This window comes from Pavona decussata, unplaced genomic scaffold (genome assembly GCF_977016875.1).
Source record: "Pavona decussata unplaced genomic scaffold, jaPavDecu1.1 SCAFFOLD_76, whole genome shotgun sequence".
NCBI classification, from domain to species: Eukaryota; Metazoa; Cnidaria; class Anthozoa; order Scleractinia; family Agariciidae; genus Pavona; species Pavona decussata.
This window is the reverse complement of record NW_028145494.1, coordinates 463,745-477,787: the sequence shown is the minus strand read 5'-3', so window position 1 is coordinate 477,787 and position 14,043 is coordinate 463,745. Positions and strand designations below refer to the sequence as shown.

Here is a 14,043-nt window from a genome sequence, read left to right as displayed (position 1 = left end):
TTCTAAGAAACGTGAGCCTCGAAAGTCATAATCAGCGGACTTTGATTACTAGGTTGTGTAAACTACACGAAATGTCCAGTAACAAGAACAAAATGTAACGCAATTTGTCCCCAGTGTTGACACCACCTGCAGTTGCGGGAAATTCTCATTTACACGTTGATGTTGAGCCAAGAAGTTCATAACATGCCGTAGTTTACTGCGGGTAGCTCACTATAAGAAAAACGTTGATTTGTCCAGAAACCGAAGAGAAACCTTTGCGGGCTTTGCCAAAGAGTTGTTGCATGTAAGAGTCGACGTTTTCGCGGGAAACTCAATTTTTTGAGAAATCAATCAAATCGCCGGACGCCGGACAAACCGTCAAACCATACCTGGAAACCAAGGCCAGAATTATATAGTCCTTTTGCTACATTTCTTTGCAATATCATACGCTGACTGTGACATATCTTTTAAATTTCACTGATCGATATCGTTGTTGTCAAATATTTACTAGTAAACTTTTCTCCCGGGACAGCAGCAGTACTTTGGAACAAAATGGCGCTGTTAAAGATTGTGTTTTCGTTCATTCTTATTTTCGCGGCCTTTAACGTTACTTCTTTTTTTCCGAACTTACAAAACGCCTTCGTTCAACTGCACAACATCCTTCGTTCTTGGATGCCTTCAGTAGTAAGTTTAATTGAGGAAATTGTTATTATCATACACAAGTACTGCACCGAAAGGTTGTTTGAAGACTTAAAAGGAGGAATAACAGTTCTGTTCGACTTGGTTGGAAATTTATATGGCTTGATACAACCAGCTGTCAAAAGTGTGTTTGAAGTTATTGCAGATGGCCTGGTTGCACTCCACAACAATGGCATGGGTTATACTGACGAGATTTTACAGCAAGTTCTTGGTATAGATGGTTAGTATCAACAGTTGTTTAATAGTTGAATAAATTATTAGTTTATGTTCTGTGATCTGATGTTTTGGCAGAGTTTTAAAGACCCTTGCAAAAATTGCTGCTGATGAAAAATAATAAATTATTAATTATTTTGGAGCATCAACCTGTCTAAGGGTTGTTTAACTTCCTCAGGGAAACTACTCAAAGGCAGTCACATCCTAAAGTGAATGATGGGGAGGTGCAAAACAAGCCATAACACAGGGTGAGGACTCCAGGCAGATGTGAAATCACCTACCTGGAAAAAAATTGCATCAAATTCTGTTAAATACCCAAATTTTGGGTGTAGTATTTCCCGGTTTTCAATGATCCACACTGGTCATTTGACAGTCAAAAGCCCCCAGCCTAGGTGGGGATGAAAGGATACAACAAGTGCCCCACAACTGCCCAACCTCCCCCCCCCCCACCCCACCCTGACTTGACGTTGGGAGATACATAACTTAAGTAACCTAAAGATACCCATTTACAAAACCTTGACACAATGTACAGCCCCACCCCCTTTACAACCTCATGGATCTACTCCATTGATTACCTAATTCTTCAGTCGACATTTAATTGGTATAAGTTGCAAATCAGTAAAGGAGAAGACAATCATAGTGAGGAGCTCAATTTTCCTCCTGATTCTGACTTCCTTACTCAGTTCTGATGTCTTTATCCTTTACTGTAGTGAAATCTGCAAACAGTGCTGTATCATACGGAGGTTTCTTTCAATTCTTGCAGGAGCAGCTCTGCCAGATCCCGTTGGAACAACAAGGAACAAACTTTTGTCCCTTATTCTATTTCTTTTCTGGATCATCATGGGGCTAGTGTGCATTTCCAGACTGTCCTACAACAAATTCTTTCTTCTCATGTCAAGCACGTTCCTGGTGCATGCGTTTTTTGGCCCTGTCTGGTGCATACGAAGATTAGCATTTTGTGTTGGAATTTGCTTGTGGATAGGCTCTCTCGTCTCCAGCAAACCGATACCAGCTGCAATTACTGTCTTAATTGCCTTCACTTTGACAGGCTTCAGAAAATGGAGGAAGAAAGTTGCCGTGACAACAAACACCACAGATCTTTTGAAGTTTAGTGAAAGCTTAGAGAAGAGACTGGATGAAATAGAAAAGAAATTAGATCTTTTGATATCTAAGATAAATACCATCTATGATAGTCCCAGCTAGACATGGGTACAATATGTTATTTACAGTTAAGCCAAATCTGCTCTTGGAACTGAAATTGAGACACACATCACAGCACAGGAAATTGTGGCATGTAATAGTTCATCCAGTTGCGAGTTACAATTATCTACCAACATAATCAGATTAAGCTCTAAAACCTTCATAGCCATATCCTGACTCTGAGCCTACATTAAAAGGGAGATATTTATTAAGTAAACAAAATTCCACTGGTTTAATGTGTACCGTCTCTTCCTGTAGGAAACTCCCATGTGGTCATGTATAAAATGACTGCTGTTAGGACCATACGCATGGAAGTAAATTCTGGTAGTATACTGCTTTTAGGAGTAACTACTTTCAAAATTTCTGGCCAGTAACCCCCTTGCTTTTATGCAGACTGCAGGGATGGTGCAGTGATGAGAGCATGCACCTCCCACTGTGTGGGACAGGTTCAATCCTAGAGATGATATAGATGTCATATGTGGGTTGAATTTGTTATCGGTTCTCATCCCTGCTCCAAGGGTTGTTCACCAATCTTCTTTCCTTCACAAAAACCAACATCTCCAAGTTCCAATTTGACTTCGAAACAGTGCGAAAACTGCAAAGAGCCACTTTGTGGATTTTGCCGCTGAATTCCTAGCCTCCCACGCAGACGTTCTTAGGGGTTCGTCACGCGTGGGGCAGGAACGCGTGACGAACCCCTGAGAACGTCTACGTGGGAGGCTACTGAATTCCCATTTCATTCATAATTCAAGAGCTCTCTATCTTGGTTGAGACAAAAGCCTGGCCATAGAAAAAGATGGGAAAATTAAGTTAATGAACATGAATTTTGTTTCAAGTTATGCAAAATGGACTATACCCACTCAATTCCATTTTTTCGACGCAATATTTCGGTATTTGGCAATTTAATTGTTTCTCGGAAATGCGGTATTGCTCAACTCTCAATATCCCCACTTCCTGCCACAGTTTCATTATAAACACCATCCCACCCCAAGCTTTCAAGGCAGTTTAACATTAAAATTAAAATGGTTTGAGGACAAAAACGACTTTCTTTGGGTAAACTGCCATGAAGGCTTTTCTTTATCCGATTACTATGTCGGTATTAAAGTCGCAGTTTCAGATTTTTCAGTTTGGGGGGGAGGGGTGGCTAACCCGAAACAGGTCCAATGCTCGGCCCATTCCCCTGCAGATTTTTGTGAGGAAGTGCAGTGCGAAGCTTTTTTTAGTTTCTGTTTTATTTAGGCTAGCTTCTATGATAGCTGTCAAGCCTGTCTCTCCATGCTTCTGCGTGGATCTATTAAAGTTCCTGTAAGTGTTGTTGCTTTTCTGGCTGCTTCATCCTTCGTCAACAGTCAATCCCGTAAGTACATTTTCATAAATTTTCGGACTTAACAACTTTCGTCGGTGGTTCTGTTTCTAAAAATGAGTGTGACTTGTTTAGATGAAAACTATCCAAGTGTAAACAAAATAGTCTCTATTTCGAAATTTACCTTTGCACATCAGGACTTACTTAAGCTTACGTTAAGTAAACCTCTCATTACATTAGAAAGCAAAATAATTAAGTGTTTGAAAACACTTGGCCTGTTTGTATCTATTGAGCTCACATGAAGCGATTCAAGCCTTATTTTGCATAAGAACGTTAAAACATTGTGTTCTCGTTCGACTGGTAGGAGAACCTTTGATTGATGATTTACTTAAATAAGGTTTTTAAAGGTAATTTTTTAACGAAAAAAATTGCAGACGTTTTCGAATATGAAAGAACACAAAAACAGATAACAAGCCACACTGTTGGCCGATTGTCGGTCGACAGTCGGCCGACAGTCGGTTTGGGGAGCTCTTCTTCAAAATTACCAAACCCCCAATGAATAATTTAAAACTCCACAACTCACAAAATAATAGCTAACTTGAATGATCTCCATCAAGTCATGCGCACCCTCTTTGTGATTGTTGCTGGCTTATATAATTTTTGGCACCTGAGATTTTTATGTGGAATTATAAATCAGGATATGCTGTCAATGACATCTTGAAGACTATTCACTCTCACTGAATTCCATATTTCCCAGCTCAGTGTCATCACTTGTACCCCGAAATGCTTATCTGTATAAGTTAGGGTAGACAAAGACCATGTTTTGGATGCAAAAAGACCAAGCATAGGAACCCACTTCTCTTGTGATTCATTGCATATTAGGAAAAGGAATAGCTCACCAAAAATTGTAGGCATAGAAGGGATAACTTAGTTTAGGGAAAACTTATCGTACTTTACCCTTTAAAAGGGAGGGATGTCACTAACAGTGGGCTACCGGTGAATTTCACCATCTGAAAGAGATTTCATCACTGGCTGAAATTTCAACTAACACAAATACTTGAGGCTAATTTTTAAGGTGTACAGTCCAAAGAGCTGGCTGGATTTATTGATGAGCCTGGTTAGGTTTTTCGTAGCTACCCATCCTTGTAAAGGGATAACATCCACTCATAAATTTTAGGGGTAAGAAGTAACTACAGATGCGTTAAATTAAGGGCATAAGAGAAAACCCAACCCCCTTCCCCAGCAGGGTCTCAAGATAAGTCTTCCATAGCAACCAAGGGAAGATACCTTAATGGGTTTACAGATTCAGATTATATAAAGGGCTTGTCCCGCAAATAGCCACAAAGCTAGTCGAGGGTTTAATAATGATGTGAGGTTCTTAAGGCCTTTTTTAGTTTGAAATTCATAATTATTTTAGTATTTATTGGTTTGACATTTTTCCCTTTCCTCCTCATCACTTTTAAACACAATATATTTCCGCTGGTATTATATATAGCAACAACCTTTTCTTTAAAGGGGAAGTGTCACAGGGGTTTTGACCTTTTTTGGTGAAATTGGTACAACAATACCCTAGCTTAGTTTCAAATTAAATAGTTTATTCTAGAACACTTAGAGAAAGAAATCAACTGAAATATTCTTGAAACGAACAACTCATGGTCTGTTCTAGCAGATTTTGGGGATGGAAATGCAAGAACTTGAAAAAAGGTTGCCTTACTGTTTTCTTGTTGCAATTCATTCCGACCCAGTCCATTTATGGCCAGAGCCACTCATGGTCAGTTTTACTACACTGGAGAGGCTATTTATAATAACTGGATCATTATTTTTAGAATTCTGTTCATACAAAAACATTTGTGGGTTTTTGAATTTGGACCAAAATCCCTGTGACACTTCTTGTTAAAGTCCACTGTTGAAGTTAATAGTACCTATTGTGTCCCTCTTACATGCTGTAGCAAAGATTGCATATTGTCAGCAAAGAATGCATATAAAGGCCCGCAGTTTGGAATATCCTGGTACAGATAAAAAGAAATTCCTAGTACCTTCAGAGTATGTGGATTGGGAGAAAGCATTTCCAGAGTACAAACCTGTAAATTATACGGCAGAAAAAGTACGTCAAAATCCCCCTTGGGCTGACCCAGACATAAGGTAAGAATAACACATTTTACCGGTATATATTGTAAAGCACCCACCCTGAATCTTTGTTATGGCTTCACCTTGCAATGTATTGTTCCAGAAAATTTTCACACCCCTTGCCACCAAAGGGATTTTTGCTAAGACCTCCTTTCCTCCTGGAGAAATTCCTATTTAGTCCTGTTAAATATTTTAGCCTTTGAGACCCACAACCTCTAAGAATTTCCAATCCCTTTGGGCATCCAGAGCTTTTGTTTATTCATGTTGGCAACATCTGTCACAAGCCGTAAGCAGATGATAATATTCTAATACCAAAGCACTAGCATCATCATCATCATCATCATCAGAACACATTACATGGGAACAAAAGGTTGGAATAAGCAATAAAAAACTCATAATATAAAATTCAATATGTTTTTCTTGTACAGAATAACTTAACATGCAAAATGGTGTTAACCTTTAAACCTAACGAAAATCCCATTTTTACCCAAAAATCTACAGGGGACCTCCTCATCACTTAGTTTAAACTCAAATACTCTTCCTCCTTTATGAACATGTAACAAAGCATGCTAATTCTTTTAATTGACACTACATTTTGCTATATGATCGTGTAGTTACTGTAAGAGGTTTCAAGTGAATTAGTCACTGACTGTTTCAAAGACTGGCAACATCAAGCTGTCGCAATGTGTTTGTTAATGATCATCTGTCTGCTGATTTACAAGATTGAAATGATTGTTTCTTGTTTTTCTTAGTCCGAGTGAATTTGAATTTAATACACTTGATACCGACTACAAAACAGACAGGAGAAGTTTTTTAGGACAATATGAAGTAAAAGCAGGATTTCCCAGGTAATTATGACTGTGGTTCTTTTCTCGTAATAATTATTAATGTAAGATAAATAATTTCAAGTGTATGGCATATAATGTTTTGATGCATTTCCCTCATGAAAATGTCATTTATTCTGTTACTGATATAAAACCTTTGTTTCTAAGAAATCCACAAGGAAGAACTGGAATGGTTGGTAGAGGATTGCTGGGGAGATGGGGGCCTAACCACGCTGCTGATCCAATTGTTACAAGGTACACTACTATACAGTCTAGACCCCTGCTATCTTGAAATCTCAAGGAAAACGAAAAAGTGTTTGAGATCACACAGCTCTTTCAAAATGTTCTGTTTCAAGAAAGAGCTACTTAACTCTGTAACCCTTAACTATCAAAGAAGAAATTACCCTATCTTGCCCTCATATGTTTCTTTTAATAGTACTGGGAGTTGAATTAGCATTTGTATTACCTGGAGAAATTTGATGCTGATCACTGTTAGGGCTTAAAGGGTCAAGTGCAAAGCTAGTGACAAAGGTAAATACTATGTGAACTTAATGGCAAAGCATCACTAACAAGCAGCAAAATCACCGGCTACTGGTAGAGTTTGAGAGGGCTGGATACCAGGTTTTTACAATATTGTGGGGAGGGTAAAATTTTTATGCTTCAAGAGTTATCTATTTTGTTGGTCAATAACTATAAGCTACACATAACAGTTGCTATCTGTAATTTTTTTTATCACTTTCAGTGTTTCCTTTTATAGTCAATAACTAAACATTTTTTTTTTATCAGCCACAGTACAGTCCTAATTTTAGGCAAGCATTTTTGAATAATTTCCTATTTTAAGACCAATTTTGTTATTCCTGACTGAGAATGTTGTTTCCTGCTGGCAGATGGCTGGCTTGCAGATTTGGATCTCCGTTCTAGAAATTGATAATATTTATTTTACTTCTATGTATGGGATGCAGCAGATAGTTTGCCATTAATAAATAAACATTATTATTTTAGCAAACGTGATTTGTGAAGCAACTTTTCTATGATTACTTAAGTTAAAATCACTGCTGTTTGCGATATCCCTGACCATCACCAACATAGAGTTTGTTTAGATTCTTAGTTCAGAGCCCAGTTGCTCAAAGCCCGATTAAGCTAATCCTGGATTAACGTGAACTTTGGTTCGAGTTTAATCACTAATCATTAACAATGCTTCCAAAAGATTTTTGGCCCTCAGTTTTGACTTAGAGTTTTCTTTACCTTGAGCTTGAAATAAGCCTTTAAAACTATTTGTAACGTGCAAAATGAAAACCTTGATTAACTTTTAATCATAGATTAGCTGTAATCGGTTTTCGAACAACCCAGCCCAGATTCTCTTTATTTCATAATTTATTGTATGGAATTTACATTAATCTCAGTCTATTTTCTCAGGTGGAAGAGAGACAGCTCTGGCGAGAAGGTTATCAGAGATGGAAAACCAGTACTGGAATTTGTTGCAATTGAGAGAAGAGATTGCTCTGAATGGGCCCTACCAGGGGTGGGAAATGAAGATGTTGATTATTGCTAATATTTAAATGCATTGATTAAACAAAAAAACATGCTTAGTGGTAATTTAATCCTTAAAGAGTCATCGTAAGCCACTCTAAAAATAAGCGTTTTCAAAAATAAGACCTTCAGGTTCAGGTGTAATTAAACATCTTTTCAGTAATATAGCATGCCCACAAAAATATGTCCTCAGGTGTTGCATGCTGTTAGTTTATTGTTTCCCTTGTTCTTAATAATTGTCAACCCAACCCAGCCAAAAACACATTAAGGTTTTTAAGGGAGGTGGCATGGCCTGGTGGTTGCCGGGCTCTGGACTTGTAATCCAGAGGTCCCGGGTTCAAGTCCCGCTCTTGGATTTGTTTCTGGTAGCCCTGTTTCAAATCCAAGGCCACTCTTTGTAAATAGCCAACTGGTTTGCCTCCCACCAGTTGGGATTTTTAACAGATGTTATGTTCAGTTTGCATATTTATTTCACTTATTTATAGAATAGAATAGAAACTTTATTACACAAAATGCCTGCAGGGCAGGCCATGTCTAGGTTTGGGTCGGGTATCTTTTTTTTTTTTTTTACTTCATAGTAGTCACAAATCAACACGTTAATTTATGCATTAAAATATGTCCTCCCCTAGTAGAGATGTATATTTGTTCTGATTGTCTTGAACAAAAACGGCCCAATCAAAATCCATTATCAGCGCGTACATCTCGAGGGAGGGGACCCACTTATCTCTACTTGTGTGACATCAAAGCAAATCATGTTTTGGAAAAGTTTTCATTCAATGGCAGCCACATGTCTGCCGTATTCAGAAAGAAAGCAAACCTTTTTCAAGCAGTAAATCGAAATAATAACTTCTGGGTAGTACTTGACAGTTGAAACGGTGGAAATTGGGAGAGTTCACAGTGAAGAAACTACGCTTTTACGAAGAAATCGAATAATTAAAAGCGAAGGAAACCAGACCAGTTCAGCGGGGTCATGACGTTATTGCAGAGTTATTCCTGGTATAATTCCCAGTAACACAACGATAAAATATCACGCTGTCTCTCTGAATAAAACCATTCAATTAGGGAGGATAGTTTTTAAATATCTGCGAAATATATCATGGGGAATAAAATAATGGGGCTACATTAAGCATTCCGTGAAAATGCCGATTAAGGGCATCTTGTTAACATGTAAATGCCTTATAGCCTTGGAAAATCCCATACCTATTTGGGGAAACATCCTCAATTAATGCTACAGTGCTAAATACTTTGACAATTAAATAAAGACTAAGTTGTTTATTTATCTATTTATTTCATGTTGCATTGAGCTTCACACCAATAACAATCTTGTAAATTGTCAGTAAAATAAACCAACCACCATCAAGATCATTCATAACATCCCAATTCTTTCAGAGGTACCAGCTGTTACAGGTTATGGTCCTTATGGTGTGGCCCTGAAAAAGGCCCCCCAAAACCAAACCCTCTCAAAATATCGCCTAAAATGACCTCTAAATGAATGTAAGATCGGGGCCCATAGTCAAAATCATGTGGTAACTATCGTTTTTCATGGCAGGGTATGGTCGATCCTGGAGACACTGTAACCAACACACTGAAGAAAGAGTTTGGTGAGGAGGCACTTAATTCCATGGAAATGCAACCAGACGAGAAGGAAAGACTTCGTAAAACACTTGAGGAACTCTTTTGCCATGGGACTACGGTAACAAGAAATAAGGCCTAATTTTTATCTTAATGATTAAATTGGTGCATTTATAGGGAGGATCCAGTTCATGTTTCATGGAAAATTAACACAGTGGCACTTCATGTCCAACCTCTCTCACAATGTTTTGCTCAGTAGCTTCAAATTCCCATTTTCGTGATGAATTAATAACTTACTTCTTGCTTGATAGGTAATAATACACTAATAATAAAAAATGTCATAGCACATGGGTATTTACCCAGATCGTGTTACACGAGGGAAAGAATAGCTACTTCCCTTTTTGTATAGAAAAACTTGGCACAAAATTTCATACACCAATCCGTTTTTAAAAAGACCCTGTATGTGTTAAAGGGTTGATCTCCAGGAAGATTATTAGGAGCTTGCTTTCAGTAGACAAAATTGCCAAAACCAATGAAATAAAAGCTTAGTGTTCCACCAGAAATATCATGATGGCAGTTTTCATTTTTGAACTACCTTTGGTAAGTACACGTTGTTTGGAATAATTATTGTTCTCATTGATAGAATTTGACAAGGCTATTGAAAACGATGAGGTAATAAGGATCTGTTTCATCCACTGTTGATGTATAAATAAACTGAATGGCTGAAAGCACAACTGTCTCTTGTTGAATTTTTTTGGTTTGCTCACTGAAAAGTGTCTGAATTTTCACATGTGGCCTTCAATTTAGTCAGAGGACATCACAGGTCACCAAAGCGTATGTGACACAGGTCACCATGCAAGCGTGATTTAAGAGTTTGTATGGAGTTAAAATTAAATCGAAATTTAGACTACAATATTCCCACAAAACCCACAATAAATATAAGTGAGTCTGAAAAAGCTTACCCGGTGTGTTGTGCTGTGTTTTCAATGCTTCTCAGTGCTTCTAAACGCTGTTTAGAGCGGTTTATCTCTTAGCAGCTGGTCCACGTGCATCACTGTATTATGTTAATGACAAGGTAGGAAACTAAAAGCCGAATTTGAATAAAATTTGGCCCGTCATTTTAGGAGAGCGCTTCGAAAACCTCGCTAAAATTTGCTTGAAACTTAAGCACTCGCTTAACTTTCTCTCCATATAACAAGAAGAATGATGTACAGTCCCTCCTGGGTAGCTCATTTACGGAGGAGTTCATTTATTGAGACACAGGCCTTCGTTGAAAACAAAGTTCATTTCAAATCGGGTGCCATTTTTGCCGCCGACAGAGCCGTGTCGCTGGAATGTTGGAACAAACTCACGGTCAAACCTAGGCACGAGTACTAAAATGTGCCCAGCCGGGGAATTCCACGGGAAGCCTTTGGCACGTAACAAACCACACACACCCCCTCCCGGCTAAGTACAGTTCTGTACCAGCCAGCCGTGCTTGGCGTGAAAGCAAGAAACGTCTCTTGAGAATATAAATTGGTTTTTGTATTTTTAATTTTTTTTTTATTATGAATTAACTTCGCAATTTTCCAACTTGTTAACTTACGAGTTGGCTTTTATTGAATAAAAGCTGACTGAAAGAAATTGAAAATTTGTCTTTGTATACAAGCTCTCCAAAAAACCTTGAATTTCGCAAAGTTGTTGTTTTGCCGAGAACGGCTCATTTGCTCATTAAACCTTTTGTATTTCGAAGTTCTCATTACCGGTTTATTCCTTGCGAGCAGGAGGGCAGGAAGAAAAAATAATCTAAGTCGTTTGACAAGATCTGGCGATGAGTGTTTAGTCGTTTTCGGTAGGTCACAGTCAATACAATCAAATTTTGGTACGAAGTTACATCCGCTACAAGATGTGACAGATGAAGTCACTTTCGTGGATGAGCAAATATATCGAGCTAATTCGGTATAAGTTGTATATTTAGTTATATTCTTTTGTCACGTTAATGCGAACCTAGCTCAATTATACCATCTTGCAGGCTAACTGATGAACAAAATAATGTTTTACGCGTTATTGAAAAAGGCCACAACAAGGTCGGCTGGCTGGTACAGAACTGCACTTAGCCGGGAGGGGGTGTGTGTGGTTTGTTACGTGCCAAAGGCTTCCCGTGGAATTCCCCGGCTGGGCACATTTTAGTACTCGTGCCTAGGTTTGACCGTGAGTTTGTTCCAACATTCCAGCGACACGGCTCTGTCGGCGGCAAAAATGGCACCCGATTTGAAATGAACTTTGTTTTCAACGAAGGCCTGTGTCTCAATAAATGAACTCCTCCGTAAATGAGCTACCCAGGAGGGACAGCACATCATCCTTCTTGCCATATGGAGAGAAAGTTAAGCGAGTGCTTAAGTTTCAAGCAAATTTTAGCGAGGTTTTCGAAGCGCTTTCCTAAAATGACAGGCCAAATTTTATTCAAATTCGGCTTTTAGTTTCCTACCTTGTCATTAACATAATACAGTGATGCACGTGGACCAGCTGCTAAGAGATAAACCGCTCTAAACAGCGTTTAGAAGCACTGAGAAGCATTGAAAACACAGCACAACACACCGGGTAAGCTTTTTCAGACTTACTTATATTTATTGTGGGTTTTGTGGGAATATTGTAGTCTAAATTTCGATTTAATTTTAACTCCATACAAACTCTTAAATCACGCTTGCATGGTGACCTGTGTCACATACGCTTTGGTGACCTGTGAGGACATCACTCTTGGTTGCGCTTTTTTTTTTAACTGGTTTACGCTTAGGTTTTGGGAAAAATACCAAGTCAGCAAAAGCATAGCAAAGAAATAAGCAGAACAACAAAAACAAGAGCAATATGCTTTGGTTAAATTGAAGGCTATAGGCGAATCTTTGCTGGCGTCATTGTTTACATTTTCCTCATTAGCATACGACTTAACTCATAGAAGCCGTGGCCGTATATATGAACTAAATGCAAAAGTTGAAAGAGCTGTTTAAGTTGAGCATTTTGTGCAATTTCCAGCTCTTTGCAATCAGTATTGAAGGAAATATCAGCCATCAAAAACTGCGAAATTGCTTGGCAAAAAAGTTAATGAGCCATACATTCTCTGTAAAATTTCGAGTTTTTAGAAGAGAATTTGTCCAAAACCATTCGATGTATTGGGCTCAAATTTTCAGAGAAAACTGAAACTGTTATGCCCTTTCAACATTCAGAGTTTTTATTTTATTCGCGTTATCAGATAGTGATAAGCATATGTTAATGAGGCAAAAAGTGTAAACAAAGATTCGCCTATATGTAAACTTCAGGCACTTTTGAGCAAAACGAAGAATCAGCCCAAAATTCAACACAACACAGTTATGCTGTCAGCCCTTCAATAAATATTAATGTTATCCATTGTTTGAAGGTTTATAAAGGCTACATAGATGATCCAAGGAACACTGATAACTCTTGGATGGAAAGCGTGGCAATGAATTTCCATGACCGCACTGGAAAAGCATTTGACAAGTTTTCACTACACGCTGGTGATGATGCTAAGAATGTGAGATGGATGGAGGTCTCTCATGAACTTCGCTTGTATGCAAACCACTGTGATTTGATCAAAAAGGTGGCAGAAAATCTTGATGCCTATTGGTAGCCAGTTTATAATCAGAATAATAATCAATGTTAATGAACAAAAGCCAGTTGCCCTAAGGAACGCAGACACCTCTCTTGGCAGTTCCTGACGTTTACCCCGGGTGCCACAGGTGTTTCTCGTGTGGGTTACCACGCCCAAACTATACCTAATGTCTTATATTTAACAATTATACCATGAACACACGTTGGATATGAGGCGCCTCGTTCGCTTTAATCATCCCATATCCAACAAGTGAGAGTGATAAAAATAGATTGTTTTATTAACAAACAACCAAGCAATATTGCTGGTTCCATTTTTGCATAAATGTTGGTTTCGTATAAATACTTCTTACTAACCGAGTTCGAGGTCCGTACTATAAGTGACGGACCGAGTTTTTTCCTGTTGATTTATGACCCGAACTTACAGTACGGACCGAGAAAACGAGGTTAGTAAGGTATTTATTATATCTTTGAGGTTAATCGGGCGCGCGGGAAAGGAAACTAGTTGAAGTTAAAATTTAGCGGGCCGTACAGTGAAATACGGCCCGCAAAATTGACCAATCACGCCGCGCGCACTAACTGAGATATCCCATGGCCGCTAAGCCAATCCAAACCTGGAATTGCATTATCCAATGTACCGGTGTTTAATAATTTCATATATCTGTGCCCTTTTGCCAACAACTCCTCGTAAATGGAAGAGAAAACCTGAGCACCCAGGGTACACCATGATAACCGTACTTTACTTCTGTAATGTGGACAACTCTTTGATGCAGACGCTAGCTTTGTAACCCAGGTATCTGTGTTCAGCTGATCTCATTGTAGTTTTTGAAAGGTATCCCTCAAAGCCTTCACTGAAAAATTTTTGCAACACTAGAGTTTTTAACTGAAGTGAAGGCTATTACTAGTTGAAGTGCCGTTTTGTCACAAAACTGTACGTAATTGTGTTAATAAATGGCAACTATTCGTGTATTGTAACGTGATTATATTGTACAGTAA

General features: G+C 38.5%; 2 protein-coding genes across 3 annotated transcripts; both read left to right on the top strand.

Moving 5' to 3' along the window:
• The first annotated feature begins 74 nt into the window (after nucleotides 1-74).
• Nucleotides 75-2,331, top strand: LOC146476471 (uncharacterized). Its single transcript, XM_085114343.1, has 2 exons — nucleotides 75-898; nucleotides 1,655-2,331. Exons 1-2 carry the CDS (start codon nucleotides 532-534, stop codon nucleotides 2,092-2,094), a joined length of 807 nt encoding a protein of 268 aa, XP_084970469.1. The 5' UTR covers nucleotides 75-531; the 3' UTR covers nucleotides 2,095-2,331.
• Nucleotides 2,332-3,275: 944 nt separating this feature from the next.
• Nucleotides 3,276-14,016, top strand: LOC146476470 (ADP-ribose pyrophosphatase-like). 2 transcript variants are annotated; one of them, XM_085114339.1, is made up of 7 exons: nucleotides 3,276-3,448; nucleotides 5,341-5,536; nucleotides 6,274-6,369; nucleotides 6,514-6,600; nucleotides 7,762-7,867; nucleotides 9,425-9,568; nucleotides 12,839-14,016. In XM_085114339.1, the coding sequence occupies exons 1-7, from the start codon at nucleotides 3,367-3,369 to the stop codon at nucleotides 13,067-13,069; spliced, it is 942 nt and encodes a 313-aa protein (XP_084970465.1). In that variant the 5' UTR covers nucleotides 3,276-3,366; the 3' UTR covers nucleotides 13,070-14,016. The 2 variants fall into 2 exon arrangements, with proteins under 2 accessions (XP_084970465.1, XP_084970466.1); XM_085114340.1 differs by having other exon boundaries at nucleotides 3,277-3,448; nucleotides 5,344-5,536.
• The last annotated feature ends 27 nt before the right edge of the window (nucleotides 14,017-14,043 follow it).

Excerpts from the sequence above, each read along its gene's own strand:
- LOC146476471 (XM_085114343.1), top strand. The coding sequence starts at position 532 with ATGGCGCTGTTAAAGATTGTGTTTTCGTTCATTCTTATTTTCGCGGCC. Across the intron at positions 899-1,654 it reads GCAAGTTCTTGGTATAGATG|GAGCAGCTCTGCCAGATCCC; the intron begins GTTAGTATCAAC and ends CAATTCTTGCAG.
- LOC146476470 (XM_085114339.1), top strand. The coding sequence starts at position 3,367 with ATGCTTCTGCGTGGATCTATTAAAGTTCCTGTAAGTGTTGTTGCTTTT. Across the intron at positions 6,370-6,513 it reads GTAAAAGCAGGATTTCCCAG|AAATCCACAAGGAAGAACTG; the intron begins GTAATTATGACT and ends TTTGTTTCTAAG. Across the intron at positions 7,868-9,424 it reads CTGAATGGGCCCTACCAGGG|GGTATGGTCGATCCTGGAGA; the intron begins GTGGGAAATGAA and ends TTTTCATGGCAG.